The sequence below is a fragment of the Lentinula edodes genome (genome assembly GCF_021015755.1).
Source record: "Lentinula edodes strain Le(Bin) 0899 ss11 chromosome Unknown C8R40scaffold_47, whole genome shotgun sequence".
In the NCBI taxonomy this organism is placed as follows: Eukaryota; Fungi; Basidiomycota; class Agaricomycetes; order Agaricales; family Omphalotaceae; genus Lentinula; species Lentinula edodes.
Genome location: NW_025764353.1, coordinates 92018 through 117950, shown reverse-complemented (window position 1 = coordinate 117950; position 25933 = coordinate 92018). Strand labels below are relative to the sequence as shown.

General features: G+C 45.6%; 9 protein-coding genes and 1 non-coding gene across 10 annotated transcripts; 5 read left to right on the top strand and 5 right to left on the bottom strand.

Annotated features, from left to right (window-relative positions):
• Window positions 1–203: 203 nt before the first annotated feature.
• C8R40DRAFT_658086 (uncharacterized protein) lies at window positions 204–1486 on the top strand. The gene is made up of 2 exons (XM_046235798.1): window positions 204–223; window positions 276–1486. The coding sequence occupies exon 2, from the start codon at window positions 460–462 to the stop codon at window positions 1159–1161; it is 702 nt and encodes a 233-aa protein (XP_046081270.1). The 5' UTR covers window positions 204–223; window positions 276–459; the 3' UTR covers window positions 1162–1486.
• On the top strand, window positions 1420–4919 carry C8R40DRAFT_658070 (uncharacterized protein). The gene is made up of 10 exons (XM_046235797.1): window positions 1420–1618; window positions 1682–1813; window positions 1866–2071; window positions 2126–2591; window positions 2653–3081; window positions 3134–3445; window positions 3503–3864; window positions 3921–4070; window positions 4125–4703; window positions 4772–4919. Exons 2-10 carry the CDS (start codon window positions 1741–1743, stop codon window positions 4784–4786), a joined length of 2592 nt encoding a protein of 863 aa, XP_046081269.1. The 5' UTR covers window positions 1420–1618; window positions 1682–1740; the 3' UTR covers window positions 4787–4919.
• Window positions 4920–5656: 737 nt separating this feature from the next.
• On the bottom strand, window positions 5657–8455 carry C8R40DRAFT_1127367 (high affinity methionine permease). Its single transcript, XM_046229057.1, has 13 exons — window positions 8036–8455; window positions 7943–7982; window positions 7812–7889; window positions 7682–7758; window positions 7540–7624; window positions 7384–7479; window positions 7255–7330; window positions 7046–7202; window positions 6965–6994; window positions 6822–6915; window positions 6441–6767; window positions 6126–6378; window positions 5657–6055 (listed from the first exon to the last, which is right to left on the bottom strand). Exons 1-13 carry the CDS (start codon window positions 8225–8227, stop codon window positions 5836–5838), a joined length of 1725 nt encoding a protein of 574 aa, XP_046081268.1. The 5' UTR covers window positions 8228–8455; the 3' UTR covers window positions 5657–5835.
• Window positions 8456–8765: 310 nt separating this feature from the next.
• Window positions 8766–9033, bottom strand: C8R40DRAFT_1175871 (uncharacterized protein; the record flags this gene model as incomplete). Its single annotated transcript, XM_046232403.1, has 2 exons — window positions 8766–8863; window positions 8919–9033. The coding sequence occupies 2 exons, from the start codon at window positions 9031–9033 to the stop codon at window positions 8766–8768; spliced, it is 213 nt and encodes a 70-aa protein (XP_046081267.1).
• Window positions 9034–12302: 3269 nt separating this feature from the next.
• C8R40DRAFT_657426 (uncharacterized protein) lies at window positions 12303–13970 on the top strand. The gene is made up of 2 exons (XM_046235796.1): window positions 12303–13654; window positions 13710–13970. The coding sequence occupies exon 1, from the start codon at window positions 12528–12530 to the stop codon at window positions 13644–13646; it is 1119 nt and encodes a 372-aa protein (XP_046081266.1). The 5' UTR covers window positions 12303–12527; the 3' UTR covers window positions 13647–13654; window positions 13710–13970.
• Window positions 13971–14089: 119 nt separating this feature from the next.
• Window positions 14090–16037, top strand: C8R40DRAFT_1175869 (lariat debranching enzyme, C-terminal domain-containing protein; the record flags this gene model as incomplete). Its single annotated transcript, XM_046232402.1, has 5 exons — window positions 14090–14286; window positions 14334–14417; window positions 14476–14597; window positions 14654–15342; window positions 15465–16037. 5 exons carry the CDS (start codon window positions 14090–14092, stop codon window positions 16035–16037), a joined length of 1665 nt encoding a protein of 554 aa, XP_046081265.1.
• Window positions 16038–17672: 1635 nt separating this feature from the next.
• On the bottom strand, window positions 17673–18806 carry C8R40DRAFT_1175868 (chitin synthase III catalytic subunit-domain-containing protein; the record flags this gene model as incomplete). Its single annotated transcript, XM_046232401.1, has 4 exons — window positions 17673–17937; window positions 18011–18165; window positions 18217–18431; window positions 18491–18806. The coding sequence occupies 4 exons, from the start codon at window positions 18804–18806 to the stop codon at window positions 17673–17675; spliced, it is 951 nt and encodes a 316-aa protein (XP_046081264.1).
• A 297-nt stretch (window positions 18807–19103) lies between these two features.
• Window positions 19104–19177, top strand: C8R40DRAFT_t250. Its single transcript has one exon. It is a non-coding gene; the product is annotated as a tRNA-Val (tRNA).
• Window positions 19178–19244: 67 nt separating this feature from the next.
• Window positions 19245–24293, bottom strand: C8R40DRAFT_1212893 (copper radical oxidase; the record flags this gene model as incomplete). The annotated part of the gene is made up of 30 exons (XM_046233203.1): window positions 19245–19786; window positions 19842–20237; window positions 20294–20336; window positions 20394–20464; window positions 20517–20570; window positions 20625–20684; window positions 20733–20819; window positions 20870–20913; window positions 20965–21137; window positions 21195–21304; window positions 21360–21511; window positions 21565–21639; window positions 21728–21729; window positions 21807–21886; window positions 21943–22000; window positions 22050–22093; window positions 22156–22289; window positions 22344–22442; window positions 22496–22522; window positions 22582–22660; window positions 22783–22907; window positions 22964–23091; window positions 23142–23192; window positions 23254–23312; window positions 23376–23509; window positions 23577–23679; window positions 23741–23830; window positions 23885–24018; window positions 24080–24145; window positions 24253–24293. 30 exons carry the CDS (start codon window positions 24291–24293, stop codon window positions 19539–19541), a joined length of 2967 nt encoding a protein of 988 aa, XP_046081263.1. The 3' UTR covers window positions 19245–19538.
• A 224-nt stretch (window positions 24294–24517) lies between these two features.
• C8R40DRAFT_657232 (uncharacterized protein) lies at window positions 24518–25322 on the bottom strand. The gene is made up of 3 exons (XM_046235795.1): window positions 25050–25322; window positions 24868–24998; window positions 24518–24807 (listed from the first exon to the last, which is right to left on the bottom strand). Exons 1-3 carry the CDS (start codon window positions 25213–25215, stop codon window positions 24733–24735), a joined length of 372 nt encoding a protein of 123 aa, XP_046081262.1. The 5' UTR covers window positions 25216–25322; the 3' UTR covers window positions 24518–24732.
• Window positions 25323–25933: the final 611 nt, after the last annotated feature.

Below are 25933 nucleotides of genomic sequence, written 5' to 3'. Positions count from 1 at the left end.
TTTTTCGTTTGATCTTTTGATTGGACTTCCCTTCCACCTTCACACTTTCACTTTGACAGTGAAGTCTGCCCCCAAGTCCTGGTGACTTGTTGCTGCTGCGCGGTACTCGTATCTCCTCTGAATTTCGCTGGTCGAGCCTAGTTTATATTTAAGAAGTTATTGGTCATGAAAGGAACAACTTTGATGATTGGACAAGGTGGTTTCGCTTTTGGTACTTCGAAAGGTATGTGTTACATCTGGTAAGGAAACTGCAAGAAACTCATCGGACATCAAAGGTTATCACAGCCAAGCTTGGTCGTTGATGGTTGTTCTATTACTATCTTCGTATTCTGTGGAAGGCGTTGCCGCAGCGCAAGTTTGCACTACAAACTCTGATGGTACAACCGTTTGTCACGATAAACTTTCAGGAGGCGCCATCGCTGCGATCGTCATTACAATACGTGAGTTTCTTGGTCTGATATGTATTTTAAATCTCTCAAATCAATAATAGTTCTCGTCCTACTGCTCTGTGCTGCAATATATTACTTCCTTAGACGGACCCGGAGACTGACTTCACATGCTCCAACTTGGGTGATCCCGCCTCTGGCATTCAGCTCCCATGGCCGCCGGCGCGATGAGGAGGAAGGTGATGACGATTCCGACGACGACAAATATCTATCCGTGGAAAAGAATCAAATACAGGGCCCTACCTGGGAGGCTAGATATGATCCGTCTTCTGCGCCTCTGCCAGGCAAAGGTAGCAGTTCCAGCTCATGGAGCTCCAGATTGCGTAGTATCAAGTCTGGGTCACGTTCTGGGTCCGAGTATGGAAGCTACGACTACGCCCCAGCCAGTGCTCCTGGTCATGGTCGGTCCAGCAATAGTCGAGGTTCATCATCTATCAAGAAACCAAGGAGTGCGGGCGCGGAGCCGTCGATGAAGTCAAGCCCAATGTCTAAAGGAAAAGTACACTGGGGCAGTTTGATTCATGGGTCGCAATCGAAGAATGGCTCGAGGAGTGCTGGACCCAGCAGTCACGGTATCCAACAATTATCTGCACCAGTGAAACCAGCTAGATCGAGGCCATCTCCCGGATTGCATATCATTGCTGAAGGCCCCGGAGGGTTCTATGTGAATATCACTTCCTTCGCGTCTGATACGTTTGACTCATCATCTCTCTAGAATGCACCTGTTATCCCTCCTATTACCCCGCATACTCCTCGAACCCCCTCAAGGCTAGGAACGGCGCCCCCGCTTAGTGCAGGGCCCGGTTTCTCTTCTGCACCCATACCTCCAAGAACTCCACGTACTGCCGGCGCTACTACTCCACTAACACCAAGGCCTTTGCCTGCCTATTCACCGGTGACGCCCCGCGGACATATGGGTGCGATATAAGCAGGGCATTGATTCTGAAAAGGGATTCGGAAATAAATAGATAGTTTATTATTTATTTTATCTTCGAAGTTATGTACCTGCTAGGCGCATCCAGGGGCTGAAGTGCTGATAACTTTTATCGATGTATCACCATCACTTGCTTCTCGCAAGTTTTTTCAGCCATTGTTGGGAGCGCTCATCAAATGCTGAGTAATCACACTGGCCTCGGGACGGTACCGGCAATCTATATCCGGCGGTATATAAGGTTTGAAGCGGCACCGTCTCTTCTAATTTGACCTGACCCGCATCGACCATCGACTCACTGTAGCCTTTAACAACGAGATTATACACTTGGTCTTCACCCTCTTTACTGAGGAAAGTCCAACGATGATCGAAGATGACATTCAATTCCTTGGCTTCAGCACGCCTCGGCCTCGCCCCTCTGTCCAGGCGGTGACTGGTAAGAAGCTGCCTTGTAGCATCTGTACTCATCCATAGTCTGAAGTCTTCAGGATTTGATCTGCATATTGAGAAAAATGGAGCTGAATCAGGTCATTGTATGATGTTTCGTAGAGTCAATACGAACACCGTCGTCGTTGGTCGGAAGCAGCCTCAACATGGCTCAGATATCTATGATAGTGACAGTTCGAGCGCAATGTTCCGCTGTCCTGTTGTGAGCAGAGCTCATGCCAAGTTCACATTCTCTGAATCTGGACTTGTACGTCAATGGTCACTACTTCGTTCTTTGTGAGTCTGATAAGGAATCGTTTAGCTCTATGTTACCGATACTTCATCCCACCATGGAACACACATCCGACGACCCACAGATCTCACTTCAAGACCAATCCCGACAGAGACTTTAGTGCAAGTGCACAATGGTGACGTAGTCGTTTTCGGCAAATCAGTTGGTAGGAACAATGAAATCGTTCGACCCATAGTCGCGAGGGTGGAACTTATATTTAACAATTCTATCCCAAGAAGGCCTGCGAGCACCACTAAATCCATTTCCAGCTCCTCAGGTCGTTACGGATTACGGTCGAGTGACACTTCAGAGGGAGATTCCTCTTCCTCAGATTCTTCGGCAAACTCCAATGAATCGCCTTCTCCATCCTATGATCATTCATCAGACCATGAATCTGACATCGTGGAAATCCCTCCTCCTCCCAAGCTTTCTCTTTCTACAGTCATACCTAGCGTTAACAGCGCCCTTCGCACTCTTACATTGCCGATATTAAATGGTACGTATCCTTGTCAAGCAAATCTTTGTAGTGCTTACTCATTCTTATATCTCTTTTACAGTTCCTGGCACCGAGGCCAATAGAGATCACCTGTCTCTGCCTTCGCTATCTTTTTCTCCCTCCATGAGCAATTCAAAGTTCAATCAACCCCAAGCGGACAAGACCACCATCGAAGCGGTGAATGGTGTAGATGCCTATACCAACGACATCTTTGATTTTGGCAGTCCTATACATCCTTTAGAGGATAGTTTTGCCATCCGGCCTCAAACGACACAAGCTTTGCGTTCGAGGACAAAAATGAGTATGAACACTTTATTTCAACACGGTCGCCCTGATAGGCCTCCACGTCGAAAATCCAAATCCTGGTCTATGTCTCCTATGGATCTCGCTACCCCCTCTCCGCCTCCTTCACCACCGAAGAGCGTTGGTAACAATGATAATTCAACTGATACGCCCTTGGTGATAAGCGAACCTAGAAGGGATTCCTCTTGTAAGCTCGATCTCCTGCCTGAATTTAATCGTGTAGATTCACTTCACAACAGATTCCAACGCACATCACGAGTCCTGGTCGCCGTTGAGCACACCACCTCCTCTACCTTCCTCCCCCCCTATGCGTTCTCTACAGCATTTTTCATCTCCTCCAGCTTTGCTGAACCGAATAAGCAATTCCAGTCAATCCTCGTCACAGTCTACCTGCGCCGTTAATTGTTCTCCAGAGGAGCCTATCCTTCGTCCTCTATCTTTGATGATGCGAATGGTTGATTCCGTTCAAACTTCATCTCGTCCTGCTTCCACTTGTTCAAAAGAGCAAGAAAGTTCTGTTGCTGTCCTCGTCGAAGAGGCTCCTGAACATGGTATCTCCTTGTCTTCACCTCAGTTAGACCATACTGAAGATGTGCACGATGTTCAAGACAGCAGAGATCCAGAGGATAACACGGATATGCTTGTGAGCATAGAGGATGAGCTAGGGCCACATGCAGAAGGATGCCTAACTGAAGAGCCTCCCAGCGTAGTAACTGACAACATCGAAGACGAAGATCGCTTGGGGATGGATGAACAGGTATTCGATGAGGTTGACATCAACCGGTCTGGCGTACAAGAGGAACCAGAGAATGTGATGACAACCTCATTTTTTGGTGTTGTCGATACTGACCAAATAACTCAGGTGGAAGAACCTAACAGTTCAATGATTGATCTACAAGTTATGAGTGCTACCTCAAGTCCAGTAACGAGCGTTTTGCAACGTGCTGGAGCTGCGTTTTCGTCTCTGAAGGTGAGTATATCCGCGATCTAGTCAGTTGACATCAGCCGGATGAACGAATACTGTAGGAGCGATTCAGTGGGTCAAACATTGAAATTAACTCGAAGGAACCTACCGATGGTGCTCATGCTTCTGCTGTTGGCCTTACTTCGGAAGCCCGCGAGACTGACTCCAATGAGGACCTTCATAAAATCGACAAAGAGTTACTATCTGTGAAGGTTATTATTGTCCAGGCCATATGTATCTTTATGATGTTAACTCTCGAAATTTAGAATGATCTTGCCACCATCCGACTCCGACACCGCAAGTACAGAACTCGTTTCAATGACAACGTCGTTACCATGAATACAAAGCTGGCACAACTCAACACCCTTTCCTCCAGTCTTTCTACCACAAAGGATCATCTTAGCGGCTTAGATTCCAACCTCGCTACAATCCAAACCGACATTGACTGGGTGAAAGGTGACCTTGATGGGATCCGCTCTGATGTCGACGAAGCAAGGGGAAATGTTGATCAAGTGCGGAGCGATACTGACGGAAATCGTATGGATATAGATGGACTACGAAACGACGTCGAGAGTATCAGGGGCGAATTTGACTCCCTACGAGGTGAAGTTGATGGTGTCAAGGATGAATGTGACATCGTTCACGGGGATTCGGCGGGTTTTCAAAGCGAAATTAACGAAGTGCGAAGTGACGTTGAAGGCATGAGGATGGAACTCAATGATATGCGGAGGGATGTTGACGATTTGATGGGCCAGCAGAGCCTGAAAGGAGATGCCGCGGTCCATGGCAAAGAGGAATTGAGCAACTTACGACAAGAGTGGATCAAGTGGAAGGAAGATGCAAAGGTGGATGCTCACATTACTCAGGCAAGAACACAAAATGCCATTGATGCTGTTCATACTCGTGGTGACAGTTTGCCGATTACTGAACTCCAAGACTGTCGTGCTGGCCTTGCTATTGCGGAAGCGGATATTAAGGCGCTTTACCGGCAGATCGGTGACGCTAACAATTTACTCGACACCCAAGAAGATATGTTGAAGGTTCTACAAAGACAAGATATCAGTGAAAATACGCCGCTGCGGGTGATGGTTGACGGTTCGTTTCTTCAAGATGTTATCATAATTGATTATCTCCTTACCTGCTCTAGAGCTCCACAAACTCCAGGAAAAGAGTGTTGCTGAACTGAAGGCGACGGAAAGCGCTCGATCCGATGCTGAAAATGAGTTACGAATCATTGTTGCCTTGCGTCAAGAAATCGAACAGACCGCGGCGCAGGTATGCATTATTGTACGAGAAGGATCGGGAGAACTGAACATCAATCAGACCACTTCCCAAAACCACTTGGTTCGGTCGTCGCTGAAGCGGAAACACGCTGATGATAGCGATGACAGTATCGGTGAAGGTTCAGTCATTAATGTAGAAGTGAGTGAAAGTTTGAATGAGGTGATGAGTGTGGATGTTGAATCGCATTCCAAGTCTTTCGCCAACAATTCCGTTCGCGCGCGCGGCACTATCGGCGACGACTTCACAACGAGCACTGTTTCTTCGGATGCCGACGGCATTCTCATACCTTTCCCCAAGCGAGTTCGAAGGCTGGAAAGGGCGCGTCGCATTGGAACTGTCGCAGTACAAACTGCTACCGTAGCAGCCGTTGGAGCCATAGCGGCTTGGGCTGCACTGGCGTTCAGTTGAATAGACGCGGAAAGTAAGCATTGTTGCTCGAAATATGTTGTATGATCTCAGAAGGGCAAGCGGTGCATTTTTTCAAGTCGACCCCAAATTTATGTAGTCTCGAACCTTTGTATGTATCATGTAAATTAGTGTACATCGAGCGGTGTTTGCGCCGTAATCTATCTATACGAAAACCCCAAGAACGTACCGGAAACCCCGTTCAGTAGTGTAAATCTCTAGGCATGGAGTCCTCCACGTAATTCGAACGGCCTGTGTTCAAATTTATACACCGACCTACGTGCCTCCCTACGTCTGATCTTCCCCCCTTTCCTCGTTCCCTACTAGATGCTCAACATCGTCTACATGCGCTGCATCCCACTCTTCTAATACTTCTATCGGCACCTTGACAATTTTCGAGGTTTGCGCACCGTCAGATAACTTCTCGGTGACTTGTCGAATTCGATATCCTCCTCGGCGGGGAAAATAGACATACCAGAAATAGTAGATAACACAGGAAAGCGCGATACTATATTTATCATTCCGAACTCCGGATGAGTAATCCCGACTCAAGCGTCCTGAGGAGAAATGATACTCACACGCCCAATCCAGCTATGCAGTACGTCGCATAGAAGAAAGATACGTCGCCTGCATAAATTCCTCCTTCCGGAGGTACCCAGGGAATGATCATGATCACCAAGTTGACTATAAGCGCGAAAACCGCGACGAAGGTCCAAGCTCTGAATGGGATAGAGGGAGCAGCAACAGCTCGACGTCGGCGTCTGATGAGGAAGAGCCCAATAATGAGGAGGAATGCATAGATGCTTTCGGGGTAATATTGCAGGTCTACAACTGAAAAATGCATCATGTTAGTGTTTGCAAGAATGTGAAGTGAAGAAGAAACAACGACTTACTAAAATTGAATGCGTCCCCCGGTGGTGGAATCACAATGAGCACACTTGTCACAGTCCACCGTAGGAGATACGCCGCTAACGGGGTGTTAAATGGCTTTGTCGATGCCCATATCTGAGGATACGGAAGAAGCCCTTGCCGACCACTTTCCCGGATGATGCGTGAAGCAGATATTGTGGCAGCTATAACGCTCCCGAGACTGCTTATTGCCACTAGGACTTGTAGAACAATCAAGGCAATGTTGGTCGAGTCTGGGGAGCTTGGAAAGATCGTTTCGAAGAACAGATTAGCGATCATTTCGTTGGACGATTTGATTTTTTCGAGTGGGACTGCGGGGAATATATTAACAGGTGATGAAAGAAGGGTGAAAGCAGATGACGCACCAGTAGCAAAGTATGCGACATTAACCAATATGTATAATGCAAAGACTACTCCGAGTGATAAGGGTGCAAATTTTTTCAACGTCGGGATTGGATCCTTACAACGAAAATTAGTGTTATCTTCCAGAATTGAACGTCTTGCTTACCTTGACTTCATTGACCATACTGAACACACTCTAAATCACGTATTAGCCGATGACCCCATCCACAAGCTCATAAAACCTTACCTCCCACCCGACGTATGAGAACCTAATCTTCAACAACGCGCTCACCAATCCATTAACGTTGTTAGAGGTTCCATGGAATGGCTGGGAGAAGTTTGCCCCGGGATTTGGGACATGTGGGATACCTCCACAGAGGACGACCAGCCCAGTGATAGCAATCCTGTTGAAAGTGGTTGAGTAGGTCTAACAGTGAGACCTAAACGGTGGCTTACAAAACCAAAGCAAGGACCTTGATCATCCCTATCGCGTTAGAGAAATGAAGTGACCATTTCGTGCTCAAGATACATACTGAAACCTCGGAAGTTTGTGGGAGATCAGACCAAATCGACTGAGAAACTCACTCAAAGTCATGGTAGTAGACAACCCAACCGCTACGCCACGGACATTCCATTTTGTTATGTTGTATTGGAGTGCTAAGAGGATGTATTCTGCGAATACTTTGAACAGACTGTGTGAATTAACGAGTAGAATGGAAATATTAGGCCAAACATACATACCAATACACGCTGCACTACTCGTAGACAGTGTACAGAATAAACAAGCATACAAGAATGGAGCCATCAACCTTGGTCGAGGGAAAGCCTGTGCGCAGACGACGAGCTGAGTAGAAGCCGAGCAAAGAAAGAAGTATGTCAGCACCTTTTCTAAATACGTGACGATACCCCCGGATCGCTGAGGGTAATAGCAGAGGTACTCAAGGTATACACAGAGAGATGCTAGAGGGACGGAAGATGTGAGTTCGATTCCAAGCAAGCAGAAGAGTGATTACCGGCAGAGAACAGGAACCCTATGACCCAGTAAATCATGCTAAGCCCCACAGAGCCTACACCTCTCAAGATCGTCGCAGCTACAAAGAATTTTATCGCATCGCGGACGACATAGGACAAGATACAAGCTTACGGGTGACGAATACTCCGACACCGATTATCCTGCTCACATTCTTATTCACAACTAGGATTCAAAAATTGCCACAAGAGTAATGACAGCACGCACTAAGAAGATCACACTAATCCAATCAACATGGTACCCAAGCGGACTGACAGTCTCTACTGGTGCCCCGAACGCGTCGTCACCGACAGTGATTCTGCTTTGTTGCTCTTCAACGATTGGATCCAATCGAGACTGGTTCAAAGTTTCATCGGAACCAGTGACCATGGATTTTTTCAAGGTCGAGGGGTAAGCCATTGTGAGTAAATTGGCTAGTCAGAAGTCGTCCAGGAGGAATTACTGTTAGTTTTATTATCCTGTACGAGTTGAAAAGGTTATGACGGATTCCTTCATCCATAACAGTCTCCACCATTCCGAGAAACCAGACAGACGGATCTCCGAGCTGAGGATTGCTTCTTTTATGGAACGGGTTCCGTGCAAAAAAGAGATTTTAGGTTGAAAGTTAAATTCTTTTTTGGGTCACGGTCTACGGAACGGAGTCCGTTTGACGCTCGCTACACACGTGGAATAAATTCTCACAAAGTCAAAGCCGTACATTTTTATCTTCTTTGAACTTTCAAAATTCATTTGAAAATTATAAAACTAGTTGCCCCCGCAGGGGACACAAACCTTGCTTGAGGCGTTCTGGTAAGTCACGTGAAAATTGCACCTCTCTGCAGTGAAGCTCAATACATAACAGATACATATATTATCGAAGCTGTTGTAAAATAATACAACCTGACTACAAGGAGTTGAACATACATAAACAATAAAAACAGACAACTGTACGTGGCCTTCAGTCTTTGGCCAACCCGGTGGTCCTAGCCACCTTGAAAGGCCCCGCTTTCATATTTGGTGCACTTGAATGCTGTTTACCATTGGCATTAACCGACTCTACTCGCAAGCAGAAAGTTGTCAATGTACAATCACATATATCAGCTACACATACCTTTCGACAGATGTTCCTCCTCCCCAAATGTGAAAGAAGCAACCTTCGCAACTGTGGCTGTTGTACCTGCCGTAGGCTTCAACCCATTACCGAGGAACTCAGAGCCCTGCTGCATGGCCGAATCAGTGGGGGTTAGTGTGGAACAGGTTCAAGTAGCTGGAAACAGGTCAAGCAGAGTAAAGGGGTGGTCGCGGGTGCAGCACAAAGTAAAGGCTAACGGTGCAACGTTGCACATGTCTGAGACGAAACGGAGGCAAAAACTCTGTGTGTAAACAATATGCTGAAATGTCAGTCAGCAATAAGGACATGGAAGTGGCAAAATAAGATAAGTATTTGCTCCACTGAGCTCACTGGGAATGAAGAGAGCACTGACGGGTGCTATTAACTAGTGGGTGAGGTTTTGCCTGGAGCGCAGCCCCGCTTGGGTGGGAAAACACACAAAACATGGTTTGGCTGAGCCTGGAGCATCTTTGTCAGAAGACTGGACACTTAAGTGAAAGAGGGAAGAGAGGGTGGGATCACAAAACAAGCTTGAGTGAGTTTTGACAATGAGAGCATAGTTCAAAAGTGATAAGCACCCGCTTTCATCACCACATCTTATTTTATCCTCTGAGAAGACAGCTCTGCTGCCTTCTCTTAGAGTAAGAACAGGGCAGTAGAAAAGCTGGATTTGTTATTTGATATGAGTATGGGCAGCCCCGCCAAAGTTTCTGTGTGCTGACTAAGTGGGCGCTTAGTCTTTGGTTCCAAAATCATTCGCGCTGAACCTTTGCCTCCACATTCCTTCACTTCATGAGGGATCGGAATTCATTAGAGTACTAATTATGCATCTAGTGTATATAAAAATGCTCTGAGTCAATATGAATCCATTGTTTTCCTTGTCATTATCAGCATTGGAAGTATTTCCGGTAACGAGCTTGCCTCGTTTTTGTGTGAAAGAGAAAGGAAGGAATCTAATGGGCACTCCAACCAACCAATCTAATACACAATATGCGAGTTCACTGCTATCAAATTTATTTAATAGCAAGGGGTAGCGTTGGCAAAGGTTCTGCAAAGCTTTGAGAGCTAAGTAAGAAGCTTCGATCAATCAATTTGAATCGTTCTAAGGATTTGGTATATTACTTTGATTAAGGTAGATTCAGCACGATTTGTGCTTTGATTGTATTGATATGGGTATATCAAGAATTGGGGGTTCGAATCAAAGTAAATTAAAACCAAAACATACAGACCCCTACGGAGGGCTAGAACTATGTGCTGGCACAACCACACAGTGTGATTTGCCCTTAAGACCAACGACTGATCCTAAGTTCGGAGAATACCCAACAACTGGATATACTTCTCGCAGTCACAAGGAGCAGAACATGACGTTCCTATACTCACAAGTGCCGGGCCCGAATGGCTACTAGCAAAGAGGTTTCAGTCTGGTGGGAGTGTGTCTTTCCTTTTTACGGATTAGCACTGCAACGTCGTCCCAAAATCACTTGTATTCCAGATACATCGGATCGCTATTTATACATACAGAATATAGAGTCGCATAGTACAATTAATTTAATACAATAAACGTTTGGAACCGCAAGGAAACTTCTACAATCGGTCGGATACCATTTAATTTGAATCTTCATGTCCTTATTTGGTCCATAATGGTTCCAAGATTCTAGTATACCTCCAAACATAGGTAGGTACTTCAATATTCATTTAATTTAATTGTTTTGGAGAATGACTTGAATGGTGTTCAGCTGTCATTGCTGTTCAACACTTTCTTTGATCATTTGTCACCTCGTCCGGAGGCAAATCAGCTCTCCTTGATTCTAATCCTATTAATCTGATTCATCTGGGTTAAACCAATTGCTTCTCTCTTTCAATAGACACCCATTGTGCCTATACTCTATCAAGGGAGTTACGCATAGTATTCATTTAATTGCATTCTTCAATATTTTCTACGTTAGGACTCTTTGACATTCATTTGATATGCCTTCGGAGCCTCGCAGTACTTCGATCGTTCTTCTAGTCATCTTCCTCAACCATGCAACTTGATTGGTCTATTAGACTAAATCACAGTCTTTTAGATTAATGCATGATCTCGTTCTAGAAGGAGTATTTGATAATTCCTGAGTTCTAGAAAGTCATTTTGAGTCAATCCTTGGCTCATGGTCACTTGAGTAAGTTCTTCCAAACTCCTGCCAGTGTAAGGTCCAATAAGAATACCCTTGGTATGTCATACGTGAATGGTCATCCTTCGGATGTAGTCCGAGTCTGGTATAATCCTGCTTGACAAACAGGTAGACTGCTATCCGAAGGTAGTATCGGGGATGGGTAAACTAACCAACTTGTGGTAGTATGGGTATATGGTCCCTTCAACTTATTAGACTGATTCAGTATTGACTTTGACTGTCAATCTGGGTCTCAATTACAGTCCTCTTGATACGAATCTATGCGTGAAAATGTCACAATTCACAGCATAGACGTCTAGCCAAAATTTAGGCATGTCACCGGGAGGGTCTTAGTCAGGATCATGCTTAGACTGCCTTGCAAGTCTAGCAGCAGCAGTTCTCCTGATGATCCTTTTTCAAAGAACATTTGTGCTTTCCTGGACCTTACACTAGGACAATGGTCAGCCACATTAGGCATACACAGGTTTTTGTATCTTAGGTAACATGTCAAAGCAATAGGGATGCAACAAGAAGACTTTGCTTAGTAGAAATACGAATTATGTAAGATTAAACCCATTCCGGGGGGGAGGCTCAGAATGGTGGTTCGCGCTATGGGATCTTTCTAAAAACCATCAGGATTAGTGTATCTCACATAGATGATTCATGTTAACAGAAAACATTCAGACATTTTGGGTATCTTTGAGATGATACATGTAAGAATATCCAGTATTCATTGGAAATTATGAGATGTTTTCTGTCAACATCAATGTAATCTACAATCTAAACTATCTGAGCATCATGAATTAGGTTATTGTGTATTCCAATATCTCAAACAACAGTGCAAAAGATTTGCTTAACAGGTGCCATGCCAATCTATGTATGCAAGAATTTTGTTCTCACAGCCCAAGTGGCAGGGAGTTGCCCATACTCATTTGATATGAAGGTGGTCGGTGGTACTCAGCAGATACAAAGGCGGCTTGCGCCCTGGCATGAATATCTGTCAACTGATTTCAGCCGTACGTCATACACTGAACTTGTGGTAGATACATAAAGGAGGCAGAGTGGGAACAGGACGAGGAACAGCTGGAGTTGTTATTTGAACAGGAAGTGAATACCTGCTGACCTACCTGAGCATGCTGCACACAACAGTGGAGGGACACTGGTATGGTAGACATGTGGTTAAACAGGACAAAAATGACAGGTTAGAATTAGAAACAAGTGCCGAAACCGTGGGTAAAATTTCCGCAGTGCTAATAATATTGAGTAACAAATGACCTTTGCAAGCAAGGTGAACAAGAAATGTGCACTGTCTAGAAAGGGCCACATTCTATCTATCTGGGACTAGATTTCATTTAGTACTGTTGAAAATATCCTGTCAAGCGGAAGTAAATTTGTAGGATTGATAATCTGAGACAATTGCAACTCCGTCTCGACTCTCCGTTATCGATACCCTTGAGAAATGCATCCTCCTGTTAATGAACAGAAGAATCGATTCTCCCTGCCCTTAAATGGCCTTCAATCTTGCACTACGGGTTCAGCGTCTTACTCGCTACCTTCTCGTTCAGATTCCCTTAGACCCCGTAAATTACGCACAGAAACGGTATCGGATGAATTTCCAGAATTTTCCTCTACCTCTTCCATCCCAAAATCGAAGCATTTATCTCAACCTAGTATTTCGGAGTGTGGCTTTTTTGGTCGTCTACAGAGGGCTTTTAGGCGCTCCGCGTCCTTCGATAAACGCCACAGCGCTTACAATCGGCCGTTGTCTGGGCAACTAATGAAAAGCACATTATCGGCCGCTGACTTCAACACAACGCTTACGCATGCGAAAAGAACCACATCGTTCGATTCTGCGGCCCACAATTTATCATTTGTTCCCGCAACCTATTCCATGACTTCCACGCCCATGCCATCGTCTACTCATCCCTCCCGAGGCCCATCAGACAGATCCTCTCATCCTCTGACAACTAGTTCTTATCGGATACCTTTGAAGATCAGAGACTTCGCGTATGCGGCTTCAGATCCGAGGCATCAGGGATTAGGAGAGGATGGTAAGGGGACGTTGAATATACCCAGAGAAAATCGAGTGCGGGTAATTTACCAAATGTTACTTGACGATGTCGAGTACCAAGCTTGGAAAGCGGCTGCTATTAGTGCAGACCAAGATATTCAGGACAGCGACGCCATGGACGTCGATGAGTATGAGAACGAAGATGAAGAAGAGACTGACGAAGATGATAACAGAGGATGGAATGGACGATGGAGTCTCCCATCTGATGAACCAAATTATGAAAATGAGGAGGACGACGAGGAAGGCGAAGAAGATGCTGGTCCCCTTAGTCCCGGTTTATACCGTGCCCTTTACCCTTTCATTCCGGAAGGTTCACGAGAGATGGCGTTGAACGAAGAACAGGTTGTACGAGTAGTCGGTCGCGGAGGAGGAGCAGGTTGGGCTGTTGTCGTAGTTGACGGAGTCGACGATAAAGGAAAGCGACGATCGTCACAGAAAGAAAGACAACTTGCGTTAGTTCCGGAAAGTTATCTAGAACCTATTGCTTTGGATGAAGATGATCCTTGATCTGTGATGTATGTTTTATTCGAAGTTGAGAATGGCACAATTGTACTAACACCTCGATCCTAGACACCTGTCTGCTCTTGCTTTCATTTCATATGATTCCTTTGTCTTCTTGTTGTGACTCTTCTAATTTCTTATTCTTGTACTTCTTGCATATCCCATTGTTCTTTTACATGCCTTGTATCCATCATTTACATACTACGTTCTAGTGACAATATTCTATCCTATGATAAGGTTCTCTTATGCTATATTACTTCTGCTCCCATTTTCCGGTGCGATGACGCTACGATATATTGATCATTATATTATCCTCAGATTATCCTCCAGCTTGTAGTACGACCTCTGAAATATGACTAGCTTTAGGGAGTGCCAATGGAACACCGTGGGAAGACCTCAAGGTTAAAACCAAGTCTTCCACTTCATACGATTCGAATTTCGTGGGGCTAATGAAAATTGCGATCGAGGGCTGCTGCCACGGCCACCTAGATTCCATCTATTCCTCCATCGCCGACATCGAAGCTAAGAACAACTACCACGTCGACTTGCTCTTAATCTGCGGAGATTTTCAGGCCGTACGAAATGAACGAGATTTGCAATGTATGGCGGTACCGAACAAGTACAAACATCTAGGAGGGTTTTACAAGTGAATATCAAATCCCCTTGTTTTCTTGTAAAACTGACTTTTCGTAGATATTACATTGGGGAAAAGACTGCACCGATATTGACCGTTATCATTGGTGGGAATCATGAAGCGAGTAATTACTTTTGGGAACTGTGAGTTGTCAATCCTACTATTCACTTTGACTTTCCGATAAGCTCTCTGGGTTTATAGATTTCACGGTGGATGGGTAGCACCCAATATCTACTTTCTCGGCAACGCTGGTTCTGTACTAATCAATGGAATTCGCATCTCTGGTGCTTCAGGCATATACAAAGGTCACAAATTCAACAAAGGTACTAAACATACACACTCAATGATATTACCCTCATGTTCACGTCTAATATAACAGGTTACTATGAGCGACAACCATACAACCAAGACGATCTACGCTCCGTCTATTACATTCGTGAATCAGCCGTCCGGCAATTATCACTCCTTCCCCCATCCTCTTCCTCATCTTCCCCAACGACGATTTTCCTATCCCACGACTGGCCACTCAATATAACCTCCTACGCTTCTCCCTCCAATCTCAACCAACTTCTCCGCAAAAAGCCGCACTTCAGACAAGAAGTATCCGAGGGAAAGTTGGGTAGTCCTCCTCTTATGGGTCTACTGCAGGTGTTAAGACCGCGATGGTGGTTTAGCGCGCATTTGCATGTAGGGTTTGATGTTCAAGTTTGGTGGGAGACGCAGGAGGAGAGTAAACAGGCGGATGAGGAAAAGGTTGCGAACCCGGATGAGATTATCATCGACGGTGAATCCGAATCTGGGCCGGCAGAGGACATAACACTCGTACAGAATTCGACATCGATACCAGCTGCTGCGTCAATACCACCTCCTAATAAGAACCCTGATGAAATCACGCTGGATGATCTGGACGGAGACGTCGATTTCGATGTCGCTGTACCTCCAGCTCCGCTGCCGCCACCACCAACATCAGGATCGATGTATCCTCTTCCTCCTAACAAGGTCACCAATGGATGGTTCACCCACTTTGTGGCATTAGACAAATGCCTGCCACAGAGAAAGTTTTTGGAGGTGGGTTACACAGGTTTCTCTTACTCTGTTCATTCATTTTGCTGTCCAGTTTCTTTGTTCCTGAGTTCAATCCTTATTCTATTTGGTCGGTCCAGAAGCAGAGATTGATCAATTTTTTGTAGGTAATCGACGTCGATACGCCCGGATTCCCGTCATCTGCTTCAAAAGCGAATTTGGGAGAAGATCCTACACTAACCACTACAGATACCTCAGCATCTTCACCACCAGCGCAACACATACCCATATCCTCATCTGCTCAACCAATCTTAACCTTTGACCCCCACTGGCTCGCTATAACACGCGCCTTCCACTCCCACATCTCCCTTACCCGCCAACAAAAACCCTTTCCGGAAGAAACCGCTGCGCGGGAGATGGTGGCCAGGGAGTTAGAGTGGGTGAAGGCAAATGTTCGGGAGGAAGGCAGGGTACCCGTTGGAGATGTGCAGCAGTTTGTGAGAACTGCTCCCGGGCCGGAGTCAGTTTCGGTTTCGGGAGGAGGCGGAGCAGATGTCGGGGAGGGTTTCCACGGTGAAACAGGAGGTAGAGGAGGTGGTCAAGATGGGCGCGGAGGAGGGATGAGTGGTGGAGGTGGTAGGTGGGAACAACCCCCGCCGTATTCGAATCCCCAAACGGAGGCTTTTTGTAGGATGTTGATGATGGATAATTTTGTTAATCGGGAAGCATCGAGCTCATAGTATTCAGATGTGGTGCTCCATGTAGTAATAGACCAAATCACGTCGTCCAAGTCAGATTTATTGACAACCATAAACTTGGGAAAGAATACGGTGAACATATGAAGTCATTAAAGTCGTAGAGCAGGGTGGAACATTTGTTATGTTCCGCCCTGTCTCGATTCTCCCGTCCCTTCTACAGCTTTCTTTGTATTTATCCCAAACCACACTTGTCCCCACATCGGGAAGTTGCACCACCATCAACCGTCCTCCTCCTGCTCAAAGCCGAAAACACATGATTGGTAGAAACACAAACATGCAATGTCAACAAAAAAGAGTAAGCCAGTACAATAGACACTGAAAAAAAAAAAAGAAAATGTACTGGAGGGTATCACGAAAGGATATATAAAAACGCCTGGCGTCAAGCTCGAGTTTAGGATGATGAATTAGATGATAAGGATATACACATAACACATATATATATACACTGTGCAAGAAAAAGGAGATCTTCATTGCTCTGCAGGCTACACGAATAGTCCTTGCACACGAGAGTTTGAAGGGCAACACAACAGGTAAAGGGGGGACAAAGCGAAAGATAAGAAAGAGAGAGATGGGCGGTGATGGAACAGGTCGACCGGGTCGAAGGAAGGGAGAAAGAGAGAGGGAGAGGGAAATGGCCTAAAGGAAGAAACGTTAACGGTACATCTACAACCTCCAACAAGTGGGACATATGACTGCAAAACATCGAAGTGATAACATCGAAGTGATAGGACAAGAACCGTCGAAAGCACTGGAAGGGGTAACAACGAACACTTCAAGACATGGAAATCACAACATAAGTAGACCAGGCTCTTTACGGGAATATAGAACATCATCGAATTAACAAAAAAGGGAGGCTTCTGGATAGGTGTCGCTTTTAGGATCAAACGTTCCCGGGGAAACGATAAACCGAGAGGCTATGAGGGATACATTGGATAGGGGTCATCATCCCATGAATCTGTTCAAAAAACGTCAATAAGAGAGTTCAAGTAAAGGATAGATAAGATGAAAGCGGTATAATGACTGGAGGGAAAATGTAGCAGCTTATAAGAGAAACTCGAAGAAGCAACTAGATATTTCAAGACCACCTGCGCGAAAAACAGCTTGTCTCGCTTGCAAAAGCAGCTAGAACACAATCTCCAAGCCAACATCTGATCTGTCCACAGACAAGCTTCCACGGCCATGAGGGCGGATGCAATACCAGTGCATGAACTCTTAACATACGTGCGCCACTCGGGCATACTGCGGACCACGAAAAGCGGGAACGAGCGATGCATTGAAACACAACAGTAACGGAAATGATTGTCGTATGCAGGACGAACCTTCTGTGATACTCCTCCATGCCAGATATAATACACCAACGGCAGCAGTCTCTAGAATTGTAGCGACAAAGGATCCGTCGACTTTACTTGTTGATCCCTGTGAATTAGAAATTGATTAGTTCAGCCGAGTTCTCGGTGGATGCAGTTATCAAAACACGAGGCAGAAGGTACGCAATGCGGAAATTGAGACTTCTGGTGAGTGCAATGCACCAGCCATGTCCCCATTCTTTAGACCTCTGCAACTGCCACCAACTGCATCCATTATCGATGATTCGTGATGGGAGTCACAAATCCCAGATCATTTCCCTGTTTCAAGTGATGACCGCGCGGTCACCGCGGTCAAATACCCGGGCGTAGAATGGGTAGTATGTGCCGGTAGGGGTAAAATGGAGAAATCGAGAAGAATATTGCTCACTTCACAAATAACCTTTCCCAGGAGGAACCAAGCCAGCTGGCTAAGCACAAATAATCCTGCAGAAAGGATATAGTACCACATTGGCCGTGTCTCATTAAGGACAGCTAGGACGATGTATGTCATGATACCAAAATAAAGTATCGCAGCCCTGTTAGGCAAACAATCAGTAACAGAGACGGAACGCCGAACCACTGAAGAGAAAGATGATAGTTGATACTGACACTGCTGGCCAGATGCTCGTCAGAACAAATAACGGAATGCTTCGCAGTTCTCTGGGGTCATTTGAGGGACCCAACGCCGTCGTGATGCCTAACCCAACATCAAATGCAATGTACGTGGTACCCGCAAAGAAGGCTGCGCAGAAAAGGAGATAGGGCTACTCATGGATGAGAAATGAATTGTTGTTAAGGAAAACAAGGCCACGTACGACTAGTGCGGCTGGTGTTCCATCTTCAATTTTCTGAGTGGCGATGAGTGCATTCATTAGCAGTGCCCAGAAAAAAGCCGCTACGAGCCCTGCGTGTATTGCGGTTAATGCAACCAGCGCTGTCGAACCTTGCGCAAGGAAGGAGCCAGTGGTCAGAAGTTGGAAAGGTAACGTGAGGAAATAGAGGATTAGAAGATTTCGTAGTTCGACACGACCTGAGATTGAACTCATTATAAGAATACAGAAGCGAGATCGAGCTCAGTTATTTACTCACCGACTGCTGCTTTCCTCTTTTGAGATGCAACAATTAGGCCTAAAATCACGAGCATGCTCACAGCACACACGACTATATTGGCGATGTTCCCTAAGCTCTTTCCTGTGCCCTGATGTGGACCATCGATTGTAGTGCCAGCTTTAGCGATACCACAAACAGGGTTGATCCCCACTGGTGCTGAATTCGCATCGGCAGAGAGACCAGTCAAGATACTTTTCAAAGATGAATCGGATGAAAGTTGTCGATAGAATAGGTTACACCAAGTGTACGAGGGTGTATTTGTACATAGTGGCGCAAAGTCCCCAAATCGTGTCATGGCCGTTGTGAGATCTTCAGCGACGAGAAAGACGACACTTATGGATGTGCAAAAGGTGCTTTGGCGGAGTATATGTCGTAGCAAAGTGATGTGGCAGTCAGGAAAAGTGTACCGCACAGTGGGCCGTGGAAGGCTCGTGGTCTTCGTGGTATACCACGAAAGGTGTAAATTCTAGTCGTGAGAGTGAAACTAGAGAGAACACAAAATGTTGCCCAAATAGGTAAACAAACACGCGTTGAGTTGCTGTTACGTTACACAGTTGTAGTAGTAGTATCAACAAAGAACGTTACAAATAACGGTTCGATGGCGTAGTTGGTTATCGCATCTGTCTTACACACAGAAGGTCCTCGGTTCGAGCCCGGGTCGAGCCAGTATTTTGGCATTATACTCCATAGTTTTTGATTTATCCTCCGGTCATAATGTATCTGAAATCACACACTCTTTTCACGATAAGGAAATAGGTTTTATCTTTTGCGAATCATAAAAACAAAGTTGACAGGGACTGTCGATTGGGATTTACGATGGAGGCCCAAAGAGAACAGAAAGTCCAATACAATTTCGGCTCCACACAAGCTATCCAGGACCATACATAGAAGTAATATAATGTGAGAAAATAATTCGTCTTACACAATCGTAACGACAGGAATAGATGGCATAGGTAAGGAGAGTCCCAAAGCAATCCGAAATTAAAAAGAAGAACATGATGTCAAAAGTCCTGAATTCCCTCCGTTACTAAAGTCCCGGAGGAGTAAACCCAGGAAGATTTGGCCAGTTGCCCAGTTGTCCAGGATCACCACCAATACGAAGCCATGAGGAGTGCGAAGGGGTCCTGGCGTCATCTAAAATGAACAATTGCCACCAGCCAGGCGGTGAAACGAACGCGTTCGGTGGAGTGGTAATTGTGCAAGTCGTTGCGGAGCATGAAAACTCAGGGAAGATGGTACGAGCGCCCATAGCATTTCCGTGCGTGCTCGATGTAGCTGTATCGAAAACTTGAACTCTTTTGCGCACGAACATGACCCATTAGCTACACACCTGCAATAAGCGAAACCTTGATATTCGCGATCGAGCCATGGAAGACCTGGACGTTGGTGATTTGGAAGGTTTGACCGTAACCAAAGTCCGTTTCAGAGATATTATACTCTGGCTGGCGAATGCCTTGGTTCAAGTACGGAGGAACATAAACCTCGATACGCATTTCTTCAGGGAATCCAGGAGTCTGCGGGTCAGAACCAGAAACGAGGATACGTCCATCCGGCAGGAGAGTGGCCTCGGAGTGGTACAAACGTGCGACAATTGTGTTGTTCAGAATCGAGAAACGTTGGCCGACAGGCTGGGTGGGGTCATACAAGACGGCATTGAAGTTAGGGTCCGAAGCGAGACCGAATCCAGCTACACCCTCCATAGCACCGTTCATTATCATCATTGTTCCTTGATTACATGTTCAGAAAAAGATCATTCCAACCACCAGCAAGATCATTGCTTACCATCTGGCAATGGGACCATGCAGCTCATGACTCTTCTGGAAGGCTGTAGTATGGATAATTAATGACCAGATCACGGTAAATATTGCCGTGGAAAACTCACCATTCGCTCGAGAGTCCATGTAGCATTTTCTGTTTCCGGTTCAATGGAAACACAGTTGTCAATCACTTGTGCTGATTAATAAAGTCAATCATCGATTTTAGGACTTCACAAACATTATCATACCAGGTCCAGGAGTAGAACCTCCGCAAATCAAAATACGGAGCGGATCGGTATAAGCTAGATATCGAATGTCATCGTCTTTGCACTCAAAGAGTTACTGGCTGAACTTACGAGCGTATTGAGGGAAGGGAATCATAGAACCTTCCAAGGGATATGTACGACCTGCAAGGACTACAGAACATTCAAATCAAAAGCATTGAGACAGTCAGGTTCGCCTACAGTTATTCACCGCCCCAGGTATGTTGGGTAGAGTTTGCACGGTATCGAAGGTGACAGGGTCAAGGATACGGGCCTCGTTGTAGTACCCTAGTAAAGTGATGAGTAGGAAAACGACCATCATCTGATCGAACACTTACCAACAAAAATTCGACCAGAAGGAAGCATAGTAAGGAACGGGTAACTAGAAAGTTTGGGTAAGGACCGGTATTCAGCAATAGGACATGTTACATACAGGTTCCACGGATCAGTCCTTTCGAGGAAGTCGAGGGGTACGACGCCTGACCCTTCGGGAAGAGGAAGAAGTTCAAGACTTGGTTGAGGTGATGCGTTACTGCCGGTTTCGCCCCCCATAACCAAAATAGATCCATTGGAAAGCACCAAAGCGGAAGGATACCATCGACCAGCCTAATAATGAATGTCATGAGCGAATTTACGTTGGAGGAATGATCGCATATGAATCACCAGTAAGTGAAGTTCGTCGCCGTTTTCTTCCCAGTCGTTAGTTGAATTAATTCCAGGCACTCCATTGGGCGTGTAAAGTCTGACACCAAATGTAGAATCCAGCGACCAGCCTAAACGAAATTAAGTCAAGTTCATTATACAATTCATGTAGCATCCACGACGTACCTCCAACATTGATTTGTCGAGCTCCTATGTCGGGAAGGATCACGCTTCCAGAGCAGAACACGTCGGTTTGGACATGCATAGTCCGCCATGCAGCTGAGAAATTAGAGACTAAACTAAGGTCAAGTTCGTATGCTCCAGTAGAGTTGTCGAACCTGGAAGGTACCAATCAGGTATGTGCTTACATGATAGCTAGATGAACCCTTACTCGCTTGTTCCGTGTTTCTCTAAGAATGTGACCTTATTGTTTACCCCGAGGGTAGCAATCAAAGGAACCACGACACTAGAAGTATGTAAACACAAAAATACAACGTAGACGATAAGGCACATACCCAGGGACTAAGAAGACACAACTCAATGAGATTCATGACAGCTTTCAACGAGTTTGCTCACCGAAAAACTGTGGATCGTCAGTCATGAGCAGTAGAGATATTAGGGATTCGGACTTACTTCGTAATATCCAGTGTTTTCAGGTGTGTGCCAAACATTTAGAGCACCGTTCCAAGTGTACATCTGGAGTCTGTTTCCACCTGTGTACCGTGGAATGAGAATCCAGAAATGGTAAATGTGAACTTTGGACACGTACTTCCGCAGAGATGGATAGGGTCTCCAGAGCATTGAGTGTTGCAGTCGCTTTCGGGAGCCTGTCGCACATTTCAGCGCATTGAGAAAGAAAGGGAACGGAGTATTTACCAATGTTGCACCGTTGGCTGCGATATCAGAGATGTCACCACAGACTGTATTTAAAAAAAGTGAGCCTTAGACAGCACCTATGAGGTTATGGTTTTAAGAAACCTACAGCATTGGATACCAAACTCCATGCCAGCAGCACTGTACCCAAATGCAGCACATTGACTTGTGCATGTTTCTGCCGAGTTGTTTAGGGTAAGTTGAAGCTCCCATGGAAGTGTTCTAGTGCCTGCGGCGTTGTCTCTGTAGATGAAATCAGGGGTATGTCCTAGACGATTTTAGCATCGAAACACTAACGTGTAGCAGCCAGCATATGTCCAGTTACCAGTGAGATTAGTGGTTTGTACAGTGGGGACGGGCAGAGCAGTGACATTTGCTGATGAAGAGTAGACAGAACTGTATCATCTCAGTTAGCAAAACGACAACTAGAAAGTGGCATATGTACTAACAGTCGATTAGGTCCACCACAGGCTTCTCTGATGAAGATGAAACGAATGTCAGAATGTCTCGTCTAATATCAAAAAGAAGGACAAACGTTGCGTTACCGGCGCATCCCATGTTGCATGTCGAATCATCTGCGACAACGGCGCCATTGACCAATCTATCACCGCAGACTGATCGTGATATGGATGTATCTCAGTGAATGGGGTTAGACAGCAAACTGTCAATCAAACTCACAACATTGATCCTAAAAGAGGACTTATCAGTTGTATGTTCTACAAAATATGCAGGGTACCTACGCTGAATTCCATGCCCGCCACTGTAAAATTTTGACCGGAACACACGCTGATACATTCTTCGACAGTGGTGTTAGCGTTATCGGGTTGTTCAAATTCGAATATGCGGCCAAATGCATTATCACTGAATTGTTATGAGAAATGATGCACGGAAGATGTCAATAAAGACATAGGACATACACATAGCAAGACACATATTTCCAAGATCCCGGAAGGCCCGAAGTCACCGGGAAAACGGGGGCATCACCGCCACCCCCGCCTCCAGGCGCAGTGATTGGAGGAAGATTGTCGCCAGTATAATTATACATCTGCGAGGACACATGAAAAAACAGGTATTTGAAAAAGTAAAAGTAATTACATTGAGACGATTCGGTCCACCACAAAACTCCGAAGAATTTCCAGCGCAGACCTACATACAAGAGGTACATATGCATCATTGAGATTTCGTGGATGTAAATCAGACAATATACCATGTTGCAGTCGGTAATTGGTGTAGGTACACCTCCATTAGTGATGGCAGTGTCACAGACTGATTGCAAAAAAAGGATCTTGTCAACATGTGTAAAAAGACCTTGACAAACTCAAAACTTACAACATTGGTCTGCAAATTCGGTGCCGGCATACTGATATCCGGCAGCGAAACAGGTCGCAGTGCACTCTTCCACAGTTGCCGGATTCACTAAGTTGACTCCTACCGTGAGGGTGCGCTGGCCATTGACGCCGTCGCTGTCGGAGTAAAATCATAATTTCTCATAAAGAAGCTTCATCTGTATTAACGGGGCTGTTGACTAACCTATAACAGCCGAGGGAAGTCCAGTTGCCAACGCTTGGGACGGTAACTGGGGGAGGAGGCGGGGTTTTTCCAGAGTTGAAGACGTTGAGTCGATTGGCTGCGCCTAGAATGGTGAAGCTGCTGGATCAGCAGATAGTGGGCGCATAATAGGTGACCGTACATACCGCAGACTTCTTTCGCATTTCCAGCGCATGGCATGTTACAATCAGTAGCTGCCGTTGTACTGGCATTATTTTCAATGAAATTGTCACAATCTATGTTGATCGTCAGCGTTGACTACAGCTTCAAAAGACTGGTTAAGTCCGCACAGCATTCATCGCCGAATTCCACTCCGGCAAGAACAAAGTTGTTGGCATCACAGAAGTTGAGGCATTGCTCAATTGTCATGCCAGTCCCGTTTGCAAAAGTGGCACCAGATAATGTACGGGCCCCGACGTTGTCTCTAACAAAACATTACTTTTAGTCAGACGGAGCGCGAACATCAATATACAGAAGCAAGTTACGTGAAACATCCTTCGGATGTCCAATTTCCGGGTAAGTTCGTAGGGATAGTTTGTCGACGGTGTCGCCTTCCGTCGACATTTGAATGAATGTGGGTTGAAGCAGAGGATAACTGGGAAAGAGTTAGCGCAATGAATGGAGTGGAAGATCGGGGAACAGTCGCACATGAACGGACGTTAAAGCTAACGCTAGCGCAAAGACTGAGAGAGAACGCATGGTGAACATAGGCCCACTGAAATTGGACTAGTGAAGGGAAGAGCGACACGTCGAGCTTTTATACTTCTAGCTGATCGTCGATCAGTCGAGATCCCAACTGCCCACCAGCCTCGGAAAGGATGAAGTCACGTTTTAGCGTAAAATACACCTGGCGCCATACTCAACCTCCGTTCTAAATTCTACTCAGAATCTTGAATGGGAAGGACCTAGAAGGAGTCACCCCGAGGAAGGCTACTGGTGTACCTAAAATTACGGAAAACGTAAGCTTTGAAACTTATTCGTAACGTACATACGTGTCGAATATGTGTAGTTCTTGAAGTCCAGCATTTATTGTGTTGGTAGAAACATATGTAGGCCCTTCGGAGTAATTATAGAGCGCACATACCCCAAAGCCCGAATAATCTCTACAAGAAGCACAATTGACGGCCGTGTCGGTGCCTTAAAAGGTTCTCGGGATAGTTATCGGTGTTGACCGATACTGTAGAGTATCAGGGCCTTTCAGTATCAGAAATTGCTATTGCATGGTACTTGACATCCTGCTCTCAATCATTGCTGTCGATCAAAGGAAACATACATCATGAATGACGAGGAACAGGTCTAAATTGATCTGAGAAAGTGCCGACAATGCTATTCCCCGTTCGAAAAGTTGGATGTGGCCTTGCCGGAAATTGACTGCAATCACGGGTATTTGGAGATGTTGCAAAACTTTCATGCAAAAAATATCAGCAGAATCCAAGCAGGAAAGAAACTAGTCACCTGGGAGAGGAATACCAGTTAGGATAACGCTTGAATACGCGTAATGACAACAAAGCATTTGAGGATGTTTAGTCGGAGTCAATTTGATCTTGAGCCAACCTGAGGGACCTGCTGGGACCTGAAGAAACAATGGAACAACTAGAAGGAACAGAAAAATAAATTTCATTCGGCAGGCAGGAAAATGCACTGATTTCGCCCTGGTTTTCGGTTGAAGGTAGACGAAAACTCGCGAGATTGATACATGTTGAATCGTCCTACGACGATAGGTGAGTATTAAAAAACGTCAATTGCTGAAAAGTCTTAGACCAGGAACCCTGTGAACCACGTAGTAAAGGTATGAATTATTCCTGGAACTTGACCTGAACAAAGACAAGGTACTGTCAGGTCCCGTCATCCGTCTTCACTTTTTGCGTCTCCTCATAACCAGCACGGTACCGTTGATCGGTCGAAAAGTCGAATGATAGAAAAGAATAGACAAGTAAGTCCGCTACTCGAATAGATATACATCTCCTGAGTCGACTACTGAACAAGAAGCGTCGCTGGGATACGGCCTCAGCAAGCCGGCCACGTCCTTCTCCAGTTCTCAGCCTCGTAATCACCCGAGCCCAAAGGGAGAACCTGAGGAGAACAAGGACCACGATTGAGTTTACAAGAAAAGATCGAACATTCAGGAAGCCGATGTAGATTCACGAAGGAAACTCCCCGTTCGACACCCAAGTTGTCCCGGGAGATGATAACGGTAAAGATAGGTTATTGTGCACACGAAGAGAGGTCAAGGAAGCAGATGCCGGGCTGGCATGGAGCTCGGTGCTTCTTGTGCGGAACGAATAACAGGGACAGGTATTTCGGAAGTGAAGGAGATTATTGAGCAGAGGACATAGAAG

Coding starts and splice junctions, on each gene's coding strand:
- C8R40DRAFT_658086 (XM_046235798.1), top strand. CDS start 460: ATGTATTTTAAATCTCTCAAATCAATAATAGTTCTCGTCCTACTGCTC.
- C8R40DRAFT_658070 (XM_046235797.1), top strand. CDS start 1,741: ATGATCGAAGATGACATTCAATTCCTTGGCTTCAGCACGCCTCGGCCT. Junction 3,082..3,133: donor ACCTAGAAGGGATTCCTCTT/GTAAGCTCGATC, acceptor ACTTCACAACAG/ATTCCAACGCACATCACGAG. Junction 3,446..3,502: donor CGAAGAGGCTCCTGAACATG/GTATCTCCTTGT, acceptor ACGATGTTCAAG/ACAGCAGAGATCCAGAGGAT.
- C8R40DRAFT_657426 (XM_046235796.1), top strand. CDS start 12,528: ATGCATCCTCCTGTTAATGAACAGAAGAATCGATTCTCCCTGCCCTTA.
- C8R40DRAFT_1127367 (XM_046229057.1), bottom strand. CDS start 8,227: ATGGCTTACCCCTCGACCTTGAAAAAATCCATGGTCACTGGTTCCGAT. Junction 7,203..7,254: donor AAGGTCCTTGCTTTGGTTTT/GTAAGCCACCGT, acceptor CACTTTCAACAG/GATTGCTATCACTGGGCTGG. Junction 6,379..6,440: donor GGGGGACGCATTCAATTTTA/GTAAGTCGTTGT, acceptor TGCATTTTTCAG/TTGTAGACCTGCAATATTAC.
- C8R40DRAFT_657232 (XM_046235795.1), bottom strand. CDS start 25,215: ATGAAATTTATTTTTCTGTTCCTTCTAGTTGTTCCATTGTTTCTTCAG. Junction 24,999..25,049: donor AACTGGTATTCCTCTCCCAG/GTGACTAGTTTC, acceptor TTTGCATGAAAG/TTTTGCAACATCTCCAAATA. Junction 24,808..24,867: donor TGTTCCTCGTCATTCATGAT/GTATGTTTCCTT, acceptor ACCATGCAATAG/CAATTTCTGATACTGAAAGG.